The sequence below is a fragment of the Acomys russatus genome, chromosome 6 (genome assembly GCF_903995435.1).
Source record: "Acomys russatus chromosome 6, mAcoRus1.1, whole genome shotgun sequence".
Classification (NCBI taxonomy): Eukaryota; Metazoa; Chordata; class Mammalia; order Rodentia; family Muridae; genus Acomys; species Acomys russatus.
Window position 1 is genome coordinate 35,583,719 of NC_067142.1, and position 12,503 is coordinate 35,596,221.

General features: G+C 46.4%; 2 protein-coding genes across 3 annotated transcripts in view; both read right to left on the bottom strand.

The window, feature by feature from the left end:
* Positions 1–688: 688 nt before the first annotated feature.
* Positions 689–1,879, bottom strand: Gpr25 (G protein-coupled receptor 25). Its single transcript, XM_051148240.1, has one exon. The coding sequence runs from the start codon at positions 1,877–1,879 to the stop codon at positions 809–811; it is 1,071 nt and encodes a 356-aa protein (XP_051004197.1). The 3' UTR covers positions 689–808.
* Positions 1,880–9,970: 8,091 nt separating this feature from the next.
* Camsap2 (calmodulin regulated spectrin associated protein family member 2) overlaps positions 9,971–12,503 on the bottom strand; it is an 80,072-nt gene continuing 77,539 nt past the window's right edge. For both annotated transcript variants that reach the window (XM_051147499.1, XM_051147498.1), the window contains one exon: positions 9,971–12,443. In XM_051147499.1, coding sequence (XP_051003456.1) covers positions 12,138–12,443 — 306 coding nt within the window. In that variant the 3' untranslated portion in view covers positions 9,971–12,137. The remainder of the gene's footprint in view (positions 12,444–12,503) is intronic.

Here is a 12,503-nt window from a genome sequence, read left to right on the forward strand (position 1 = left end):
CTCTGGCTGTTCAAGTACAAGACACGGTTGCCAACTAGAGCCAACAAAAGGTTTTGTTTTTGTTTGCTTTTTTTTTTTTTTTTTTTTAGCTTAGTATTTTTTAACGTTTTTTTTTTTACATATATATTTATATTATTACAAGTTTTTTATTGATGTGAACTCACAGAAGACCCCGGGGTCCTTGGTTGAGTGAGGGGGGAATCTGAACACCCACTGACAAGTTTCCGATCCCAGCATTCAAAGGAAGGCCTGAACAACTTCCAAGGTGAGTCCCACAGAGTCTCCATAAGGGAAAAAAATGTCGCCACTCCTCCAGGGGAGGTACTGTGAGGGAACAGGTGGGAAGGACCAAATTAGGCAGCTCACCCTGGGCTTTGTTACCATGTCTTCGGCGAGCCTTTGAAAAACTAAAAGCCGAAATGGGCACAGGTAACCAGAGCCATGACCAGAGCGAGAGAGCGGTCACTCCTGGCATTGCTGAAGAGCTGGCACAGAGAAGAAACTTCTCAGAGGACAGCTTTTGCAGGGTTAGGGTTAGAGACAAGAAGGGCCATTGAGAGTCTGGGTTGAACAAGGGAACCCCCTTCCCTCCCACCTCCAGGTTGGTGTCTACAACCTTTCTTGCTCTGGGGAAAATTAAGGAACAACCCCCGCCCTTCCCCATGCCTATCAGTCTGTGAGACAGCCAGTCTTCGTTCTGAGAAAGCCAATGGACAGTCCCCAGGCGCATCTGGGAGCACCGTCACCCTCGATGTGGTTCCTCTCTTTGGAGCTCCGCGGCTGCTCTACCTGCTCTGTCCCGGGGAGGCTACGAGGCAGCGGAGGCAGCGTTCGCCTTCGGAGACCGGCCCCACAACACCGAGCTGTCGGAGAGAGAGGAGGCCGAGTTGATCCTGCGCACCTGACGCCCGGTTCGCGAGCACAACCCGAACCCGGCTCGGGCGCGGAATGAGCGGTCCAACAGGAGGTAGATGACCGGGTTCGCACAGCTGTTGACAAAAGCCAGGCAAGTGGCGACGGTCAGACCCCAGCGCAGCGTCAGCAGCAGCGAACAGGACAAGGGCAGCGCCCGGAGCCGCGCCAGGTGGAAGACGGCACGCAGGATGCCGAAGGGCAGCCAGGAACCCACAAAGACGCTCTCCACGGCGAAGATGATGCGCAGCGAGTTGCTCCGGGCCCTACCCACGCGCGGCAGGCGACGCGACACGCGGCAGTAACAGGTCAGGGTCACAACCAGCGGCAACGCGAAGGTCAGTAGTAGCAACAGCAGACCGAGGCCCTGGAGCGCATCCGAGGGCTCCTCGGCGCACTGGCTGCCCATGCCGTCCAGGCTCGGCTTCAGGCCGCGGTACAGCAAGGCGGGCAGACCCGCCAGGAACGCCGCAGCCCAGGCGCCGCAGCACGCGGCTCGCACACAGCGCGGGGTACGCAGCGGCCGCGCGTTCAGTGGCCGGCCCACGGCCAGGTAGCGGTCCACGCTCATGCCCGCTAGGAGCAGCGCGCCCGCGCAGCGTGTGGCGGCCAGCGCGAAGCTGCTGAGTTTGCACAGGCCGTCGCCGAAGGGCCACTGGCCATCGCGCGCCTCCGCCGCAGCCCACAGTGGCAGCGTGAACACGAAGCCCAGGTCGGCGGCTGCCAGGTGCAGCAGGAAGGTGTCCACCAGCCGGCGCGGTCCGCGCTGCCTGGCCAGCAGCCAGACCACGAAGGCGTTGCCTGGCAGGCCCACGGCAAAGGCCGCTAGGTAGAGCGCAGGGATGATGGCGTGACCATAAGGCAGGTCCCAGGCCGGGCACAGCTCCATTTGGTCCAGGGAGCCCGAGCCCCAATAGTCCCAGGACGTCGTACCCCAGCTGGGGCTCCAGGGCTCCGTGGACTGCATGGCTGGGGTCGCTGGCTGGGCCGGTATGCGCCCTGGTGCAGTGCAGCTCTCTGAGCAGGAGGAGGGTTGCTTTTCACAGCCGGTGCCCAGCACCTCCCTTCCTGCCACCCCAGGCCGACCTGAAGGGGTGAACAGGAAGGTGGAGGGTGAGCCAAGTGTGGGGTGGGAGGGGGCAGGCCTCTGTGGTGGAAATGGTGACCTCCAATTTGGGGCTGCCCCAAAGGGAAGGGCAGAGGGGGTGCTTCACAACTGGGTACTCTGAGGAGATGTCCTTAGGGATGGGACACCTGTGGCCATTCAAGAGTTGGTGGATCATTTCCTGGGAGAGAGGATCTGATATTGTCTACAAGGGGCAGTAGGTGCCCTAGAGCCCTAACCTGTTCTCAGCTCTCACCAAGCATTGCTTTGCTTTTCTAGGCTTTAGGGGAAGGAGACAAATCAGGCACGAGGGCTTCTAAGAGGGGAGGACAACGCCTCAGCTTCCATCTCCAACTTGCTCTGCCATGTAGCTAGCAAGCAGGTCTGGGGATTGAGCAGGCCTCACTTGGTCCCTGATCAAGGAGTTGCCACCAGAAGTCTCGCATTAATTAGCTTCCTGAGATGGATGATTAGATGTGTCACCCCGGAGTGGCATTTCTGTCCTGGGCTAGTCCTCATGGAGCCCCGTGCAAGGGGTTAGAGCCAGAGAGGGAAGATGAGTCAGATTGCCCTGCTGGAAAGGACCAGGGCCCTGGGTTAACCCTCCTCCGCCTTTCCCATCCTTCAAAACCTTCCTGGTAAGTCAAATAGGGTCATAACCTCTATACAAAAGACGGCACAAAATGGGCCCTAACAATACAACAGATTTGCTATTCTAATCCATGAGACAGGAGTTCAGAGGCCCCTTGTGAACTGAAGGGAAGGAGACGGTTGGTGGATAAGGTGTTCAGGATGTCTGAGCTTGCATGGGATGGCAGGTTAGAGGACCGGTGAAGGTGGGTGAGGGAAAACATGTGGTCTCAAGGAGCTACACACATTCTTAGCACACATTCCTTGACAGGCTGTGTTGGAACTAATGTTAACAGTGATGTGGTGTCCCAGAGTCACTTCACCAAGGACGAGTGACTGATGATGATGCACTGGGCAACCTAGTGTTGGAAATTCCAGGGGGATTGTCAGGTTTTTGTTTTTGTTTTTTTGTTTTATTTTGTTTTGTTTTGTTTTTGTTCCCATTCCATTAACAGTGACCTCTTCATGTAGCAGGCACTCTTTTTTGTTTGGTTGGTTTTGTATTGAAAGAAACACATTCCTGATTACTGAGGTGGGGAAAGACACAGGCCGTGTGTGTAATGGCCAACATGCCATCAGTCAAACTGTGGTACATGTTTAAAATAGGGTTCATAGCCGGGCATGGTGGCGCACACCTTTAATCCCAGCACTTGGGAGGCAGAGGCAGGTGGATCATTGTGAGTTCGAGGTCAGCCTGGTCTACAAAGTGAGTCCAGGACAGCCACGGCCACACAGAGATCCTGTCTCAAAAAAACAACAAACAACAAACAAACAAACAAACAAACAAAAAACCCCCCAAAAAACACAACAACAACCAAACCAAACAAACAAAAAATTCAACAGAGTCCACTTAGAACTTAAATGCAGGAGCCATGCATCTGCTGAGGAAAGGCTGCAGAGGGGGCCACCCCTTCCAGTAAGATTTAGGAAGGGGATAAAAGATAAAAAGATTGGCAGAACAGAGCCGAGGAGAGGATTAAAAAAGAAAAGAAAAGCAAGGAGACTGAGACAAATAGGAAGGCACTGGCAGGAGCCTAGGGGAGGAGTGCAGGTGGGTGGCTAGGGGACAACAGATGAAGTTGGCAAGGCCACTGTGGCCTGATCCTGAAGGGCTTTGGACATCAGTCTGATTTGAAAAGGCCCTGGCAGCACTGAGGACCATCGAGGGGGAAGGCTCAAGCCAGGGGGACTTCACAGGAGGCTGTTGAACTTGTGGCCGAATAAAGGATGTTTCCATTTTGCAAGGAGTATAAGGTCTCACCATCACTAAGTAAGTGCTCTGCTGCTGATCAAGTCCAGCCCCTTACAGCTATTGGCAGTAGGGACAGAAAGGAGACAACAGCACAGGTCTCCACACAGAAGAGGATTGGAGGGAGACTTGGGATTTCTCTTCTTAGGAGCAGTGTGGAAGCCATTTCTGTAAAGGACCAAAGCACAGAAGGGCAGCTGTGTGTGTGTACCCATCTTGACGTGGTAGGAGGAAGATGAAATAATCTATGATCCAAACCAAGACAGAGCTGTGAGTGAAAGAGGCATCATCAGTAAACATTGTTCTGGGCAAACTGGGCCATAGGATGGCCTTGGGTTGAGTTCCCTTTAATATATGGAGCCACCCAGCAGGCAGTTGCAAGGTAGGATGGAGGGCTAGATGTTTTTGTGTTTCTGTCCAAATCCAGATCTCATAGAGTAAGGGTTTTAGACTATAGCAGGAGAGTGTGGCCAGATTGTGAAGGAAAAATAAACATGTTTTTTGTATTGATCCTAAGAGTGGGATGAGGAATGGACTTGTGAGAGAACAGGTGATGTTAATCCACTAGAAGATGAACCACCTCTTGCGGGAGCTTGATTGTGGCCAGCTGAAAAACATGTGGGCCGACTCTGGGAGAAGCTATATATACGAGCCCAAAACAGGAGAGGGGGCTTTTTGGAGAGACTTGGGATAGTTTTGGTTGTTCATCGCTCTACTTCAGGACACTCCCAGGGAGAACTGCTGGAGGGAAGGCTTTGGGGTCTCCGGCTCTGGCTGAGGCTCTGGGTCCCGGTTGCTCCAGGTTTCAGCAGAAGTTGTTCTGCTGACTATACGGGGGAATCGTTCCTCTGAACTGATATCCCTAAGGTTTCATTATTGTGTTCTTTAATCTCCTTTTCCTCTTGTTTAGGTTAGTTAGGTTATAAGCGGGGTTCTCTCGGTTTATAAGTTCATAATAAGATAGAATTGTTAAGAAAATTGAGCCTATAAGATTGCCTTTCTGTAAGTGGAAAGAGCCTGGGATTTTCACTTGTCTCCATCCTGCAAAACCTAGGCATTAAATCAAACACACAGGGCTTGGGGTACACGTCTAGACTGTTACCTGCCAAGAACTTTTCTCTGGGTGAGATGAGTAGGTGAAGGCGCTTGCCAGCAAGCCTGAGGCCCTGAGTTCAATACCCTCACCCACGTAGAAGGAAAACACCTACCTATAAATTGTCTTCTGATCATATGTGTACCATAACAACCCCCCCCCCCACATACACCCTTGCATTAACGAAGCATAACAAAAATTTCTCATGCCAGTTACAGCCTGGGAAAAGGTAGGTAAGAGGTCAAGGAGTAAACCTGGGCACCCCAGTTTCTAGATTTAGGCTTTCTCCAAAAGGCCCTCTGCCCATGTGGTGCTGGTGAGCTGTGCCTACCTCCTGCTTGGCCTCCTGCCCTAGACCACCAGTAGGACAGAGCCTAGACAGTGGAGGCCAGGCCCAGTGCTGCTGGGTTTTTACCATTTCCACGTGGCACGTGTCAGGCTAGAGCTCAGAGAGCACGAATGATCATGAAAGCTAGAGATGAACAGTGAAGAGGTGGAGACACACCCACGGGGAGAGAAGGCCCACTGGGGGCAGCTGCCAAGAAGGGGAGGGGAGCAGGGGGCAGGGGGAAAGGAGAAGTAGGTTGTTTACTAAAAAAACAGATTTGTGCTTCCTGGCTGTGGTCTCATACCCAAGGGAAGTCTGGCTGAGCACACATGGTGGATTTTCTCTGCCGGAATCCACACACAGTGGCTTTCTCTAGCTTGCCTAGGGAGGAGAAAGCAGCAAAGGCCAGAGCCATGGACTGTGCCCTGGGTGTGGTGTCCTGTGGTGCCCAGGCTTCTCACCATAGGATTACAAACAAGTTAGCCAGTCGACACACCCAGCCTTCCCAGCTGTGTGTGCGTGCGCGCGCACCCTACATTGGCTGTATTTAAGGTATTACAAAATTTCCCACTACTATTCATTTTTTTCTGTACAAATAATCCTAATTTTCAGGGAATTTTATGAAAATTGTGCTTGCTCTTTTCATTACATAGCCTCATGAGTCACCCCAGATTTGACTTCAACACAATCACACTTAACAGGTTGGCGACTTTTCCTGTAGGGAAGGATGTCTCCAAAGACAAAGTGTCCACATACGCCCATCATTCTTAGATCCTTTTTTTTTAAATGTCATATTGTATGTGGATTTTAAGCAGTTTCAGCCATATTTGTCATTAGAACATACCTGGTTTACTGTCTGCTGTTCTCAGAAGTCCACTGTTTGTGTTTTGAGACAGGTTTTCTTTTTGTAGTCCTGACTGCCCTGGAACTCACTATGTAGACCAGTCTGTCCTCAAACTCACAGAGATCCACCTGACTCTATCTCCTGAGTGCTGGGATTAAAGGTGGATGCCACCATGCCTGGGTAAATCTACACTTAAAACAAAATCTTGTTTAATTGTTTAAGTACTTAATTCAGACATTTGAGGGGTTTTGGTGCTTTTAATTGCTATAGTTTGTGATATGCAGATAATCATGTCTCTATGTATTATTATGATCATATGCATTTACTATTAATTTCCACAAACTATTTATTTAGGGTAAATCACGAATGATCACATTTGACTCAGACATTTTTCCAAACTTTTTCTCAGTTATTTTAAAGTTTTTAAATCTTATAGTTTCAGTCAGATGTGTTGCTGTCGTCATTACTTGCTCTGATCGTGGGCTATGGCTTGAATGTGGAATGTCCTTCACAGGCGCATTAGCACTTGGGTCTCCAGCTGTAGAACCTTCTGGCCATAGGATTTAGCTGGTGGGTGTAGGGCTGGAGAGGGGGATTCTGAGGTGCACAGGCCAACATCACACCCTACCTCTGTGAATTCCATTACACTCTCGTGGGCTGTGGTGGGCTGTACCCTCTCAAACATTGAGCCCAAGATAAATCCTTCCTCCTTAAAGCTGTCAGAAATTCTGTCACAGCTACAGTAAAAGTTAGGCCATGCTGGGTGAACACTGAGTTCTGTGGCCATTAGTTTTAAGGACTTCTTATGGGCATGTGTACTATGTGTATCTGGCGCCCATGGAGGCCAGAGGGCTGGATCCCCTGGAACTGGAGCCACAGGTGGTTGTGAGGCATGAGGGCTGCTATGTCGCTTGGTGGTGTCATCACCAGATGCACTCGTCTCCAGCTGCCCTGCTGCAAGCCCCATTTCTCCCTTCCAGGAGACTGTTTCTTTGCACACAGCAGCTGGTTAAATGTTGGGACTCTACAGAGATACCTCATCCAGGAAACTTCAAGACTTGACCACCACAGTACCTGGTGTCACTCTGACGATGAATCCCTCGGGGCCAGACGTTGGATGATACAGAGAAACTGTTAGAAGGATTGAGACAGCTTGCACTCTGCCACGTCAGGCAGTTGGTGGGGGAAATGAGCAGCATTTGAATCTCAAGGGTGAGCTAAAACAAGCAAGGCCCTATCTTGTGGTTCTGTACACTGCTGCATCTTGAACTGGCAATGGCGAATCTTCTACTTTACTCACCATTAGAGTAGGTTCTTTGTAGGTGTGAGGGGTGTTGAGGGGGCACAGGGGATAGACAGTAGCGACTCTGGACCTGCCCTGATCCCTTGCCACCTGAGAGATGGCTGGCACACACACCACACTCATATTCTACATTTCAGATGTTCAACTATTTCAGAAACTTTCAGGTACCAAGTGTGGGGTAGCTAGGAACAGACACTGAGTCAGACATGAATGAACACTGGCCTCTAGCCTAGGCAATGAGTCAACATGAAAGCCTTGTGGCCTACAGCTGTGTGACTGTCCCAGGGCTTGATCTACCCCAAATATCTTTGGTGGCCCTTGGAGGACTTGGGGGAGGAAAACAGGGACAGAACTGGAGAGTTGGGGAGGAATATAGCTTTCAAGGAAAATAGTTTTCTTCTGCAATGTAAAGGCTTTTGTAACGGTTTAAAGAAACTCACCAGAAATGTTAGACGGGCAGCAGGGAAGTTCCTCAATGTAAATAGGCCCCCAGAATTTGGAAAGGAAATAACATTTTCTTTTGATGTTATGTATTCTGCCCTCAGAAGCTTCGGAGCTACTGACTCCCTACCTGCCTTCATTACTTTTCAGGGATTTCACATTTTAGCGCAGATTTGTAGCTATTCTCAGCAAGCAACATTAGCATTGGTGGGGGGGGGGGGTCACCCTCCCCAGTGCTGAGATTCTGCCTTTCAATGAAACCCATTCTCAAGTCACTTTCAGTTCAAACTGAGTTTGTAAACAGCCCCTTCCTCCTTCTGGGAAAGGGCTGTATCAGGGACTTGGGGCTTCCTCTCTCAAACAGAGCACATGTGTAGAGATAAGCCGTTCTGCACTACTACCTTGATAAGAGGCAGATTGTGACATCCTGCCTTGTGTCAAAGCCAAAGCAAATGTGTTTCTGAATGTGTGTGGACAAGTGAATGTGTGGTTCCAGGCAGAGATGGATGATCACCTCACTCCCCCAGTTCCCCATGTAGTTAAGACAGGGTTTCTCTGAGTAGTCTTGGCTGGCCTGGAACTTGCTTGTAGACCAGGCTGTCATTAAACTCAAGAGATCTGCCTGCTTTTGCATCTAGAATGCTGGAATTAAAGGCATGGGCTTTAGAATGGGATGAAGACTGAACATCTTACAAAAAGGTAGCACTCATGCCAATGTCTGAGCATAAAATTATGCATGAGGGTTTGTTTTTTTAGTTTTTTTTTTTCAATGCCCTCATCTGAATAGATAAAATGAGCGAAATCAAAGTGAAACCTAGAGAATGGTCAAGAACTGGTTACTGAGTATCAGAAGGCTAAGTACCCTAGACTCACGCAGAACTGGCCACTGGGTATCAGAAGGCTAAGTACCCTAGACTCATGCAGAACTGGCTACTGAGTATCAGAAGGCTAAGTACCCTAGACTCATGCAGAACTGGCTACTGAGTATCAGAAAGCTAAGTACCCTAGACTCACACAGAACTGGCCACTGGGTATCAGAAGGCTAAGTACCCTAGACTCATGCAGAACTGGCTACTGAGTATCAGAAGGCTAAGTACCCTAGACTCATGCAGAACTGGCTACTGAGTATCAGAAGGCTAAGTACCCTAGACTCATGCAGAACTGGCCACTGGGTATCAGAAGGCTTACTAACCATCCTAGATTCGTGCAGAACTGGCTACTTTGTATCAGAAGTCTCATTAACCACCCTAGACTCATATAGAACTGGCGACTGAGTATCAGAAGGCTCACTAAGTATCCTAGAGACTCATGCAGAACTGGCCACTTTGTATCAGAAGGCTCAGTAAGTACCCTAGACTAAGGAGTGTTCAAGCTGCACATTTACCAACTCATTAGAGATGGTGTGTTGAACTAATGCCTGAGGAACATAAACACATACAAATAATACAGCTATATAAACTTAAAAACTTTCTAACACCACCTGGAGGTATTCAAGCACTATTTAATATGTAATATTCTTATATGTAAATATCCAATTATTAAATTTAAAAACAGGCCAAGAGACAAGAAAGCTCTATGATGCATTCCTCTGAGTTCAAATAATTCTACCAAACACAAGACAGGACGCACATTTTATTGAAGAATCAGCATCATTTGGTGCCATGCTTTTATTCAAATGAGAGGGGAACTACACTGTACCAGGAACTAGCAAGTCTGACAGCACTGACAGCGCGCACCGTCTGCAGAGCTCAGGAGTGGACAGTAAGCACACCACATACTGCACATTGCCCAACAGTGTCCATAAGTCACACTGAAAAAGGTGACTTTGGCTTTAAGCAGCCAAATAAAAACTGCAATAGTCCTCCTAAAACAAAACTGAGAAACTGAAAGAAAACTTTAGAAGCTGTGTTATGTAGCAGAAGTTGACAGGCCACACTGGTTACCATGACAAGGATTTGGCAAATTTAAACTGAATATTTACCATGGTAATTTGACCTCCAACGATGACAAATGCCTGTGTTTCAGTGAAGTTGGCAGAACTCTCCAAACTTTATGGAATGGTGTATTTTCATTTGTATAATTTTAAAACATAATTTAAAAAGCTGCACCATAATAAAAAAATCTGTAGACTAAGGAAATATATCCGTTTTCCTCTTGCATTAATAATAGTAAAATCTTATACTGAGAGCAATGAACTTTGTGGCAATATTCACATCCTACCTTTAGACACTAGATACTCAGTTCAGTAGCTGGATATACAAATATAAGAACAAAGACAGCTTTGTTCAGTGTTCATTAGTTCTTTCAATATCTTGATCTAACTCTTCTTTATTCAATACTCAGGTGACAGCTTTGATAGGGAAAAGACCATGTTTAATAATATAAAATGATTATTAAATTCCTTTGTCTATTATTCACCTTGTTTTGATTAGGTTTGTTTATAATTTTTAAACTAGTCTTATCCTAAGGATGTATTTTTGGGGGCCGTTTGCTTCTAATTGTGATTAAAAATTGGTGTCTGGAAGGTAAAATGTGAAATTCCCCATTTTAATATTCATATATACACAGTATGTATACATTTAAAATATAAGAGTTACATATCCTGGTCTCTCACATGCAAGCAGTAGATCACAAATAGTTTTGAGCTACACATACATTTTGCACAGGTATTGGAAAAAAATCCGTGAAAAATTTTTTTACAATTTTAACAAATATACATAAATATAAGAACATAAATTACAGTAAGATATTGACAGCATTTGAGAAAATGTTGAAAACCCAGATGCACTGATAGCTAAAGGCGTTATAGTAATAGAAAAGTACAGCTTGGGGACATCCCAATCCATCCTTCTTTTTAAATAAGTAAATACATCACATGAGACATGAGGTCTCTCTCTCTCTCTAAACAACGCATTCAGAGAAATGTACATATTTTCATCTCTACATCCCATGAAAGAAAACAAACTACTTTTTCACTTATAAACAATATGTTTTCCCCTCCCCTAGTGTACACAGTTGCCACAACACTGAAACATAAAAGGGTCACATAATCAATCATTCAAGTCTTTTCCTGAGAATGAAGTTTTTTCCCAACTAACCCTCTGGTATACTTGCTAAAGAACAAAGTTCATGTAGAGATTTCAAGTGTGTCCTTAATCTAAGCTATTCCACTGGAAAAGGATTAAAAAGAAGGAAAACCCAGTATAAGTAAATAAATGTGAAGCTACTTTCAAATCAAAATGTAGCCCTTTGTGCATGTTTACAAATTCTAAATATAAGTTCTGTATCAGTTATAAATAGAAAGGCCTCTTGAGAACTGCCCAGGAAGCCTTACATTTTTTCATACTGAAAGGCAACACTCAAGTGTTACTCACTTCTGCCAGCTTATAAAGAAATGTACTTTAAAAGAAATAGAAAGTGATTTTTTGTTGTTAAAAGTACAATGTGAATTATTCTGAGTTGGCCAGAAGTGGTGTAAAAACGGCACTGATTCAATCAGCAGCTTCTTACAGGGTACTCTGGGTTAGCTCGTGTGGTCTCAGGGAACCCAGTAGCAGCTTTTACAACACCTCAACACCTCCTTACTCAATAGAGAAATGTTAATACTTGTGTGAATAATAAATACAGAATGTAAATACTTGCAAATGCTGTAACACCATTAGAACACGAGGGCTACTGTAAAACGGAACACTAGTGTTTCTCTTAGCATCATAAGAAAGGTGCAAGTTACTTCTCAATGTGAACTTTCTACTTTCATGATCTCCACATAAAACAAAAAACAAAGGCAGGTTAGAATAAACCCCCAGGAGAGAGAAAAGTAACAACCACAACAACAACAACAAAACCATTTGAAGATGGGCACGCGTAGTACAGGGTTAAAGAAAGAAAACCCACACAATTGTCATCTAGCCACATTTCACGCCTATGTCCCACTGTGTCCACGAGAATTCAGTGCTTCAAGGTCTCTTAACACCAGGAGGTGAATGAACCCGGTAACATACAAACCTCCGCTTGTGATTCACAACATTGCCTTCATCACTTGGACTTATCACCTAGTCGGGATCTTCTGCACTCCAAAACACTGTGTTTACATTCCAGTTGTTCACAACAACAGAGTTAAGGTCCAGTTTTAATTGATAAAAATCTTGTTGGCAATTAGAAAGATTTTCTATAGGCAGGAAAGATGAAGTACAAATTTACCACACAGGTCTGAAGCAAGCATTTCCCACCTCCTATGCTTTAGTAGGTAAGAGTTTTTTGGGTGTTACTGGTCTTTTGGTTTGCCATAAGTGGCTATGAATGGTAATTGCATCCACACTAGCAGATAAAGTTTTAGCAGGTATGTGGCTAAATTGTTTCCTGTCAGAATTGTACTTGTAAAGTCCCTCAATCATCTTTTTAGTGATAGATTTAGGGCCTATCCCAGTCAGTTTATTGATTTCTTCAGTTTCTGGGCAGTAAGTATACAAAGACCTGAACTGGCAGCCTGAATCCCGGAACAAGATTAAGAAGTTGTTGGCATCTGACTTCTCCATTTCCTTTAGAACAGAAAACAAAAACAAGATAATTACGAAGCCATAACATTTTACTGAATATTT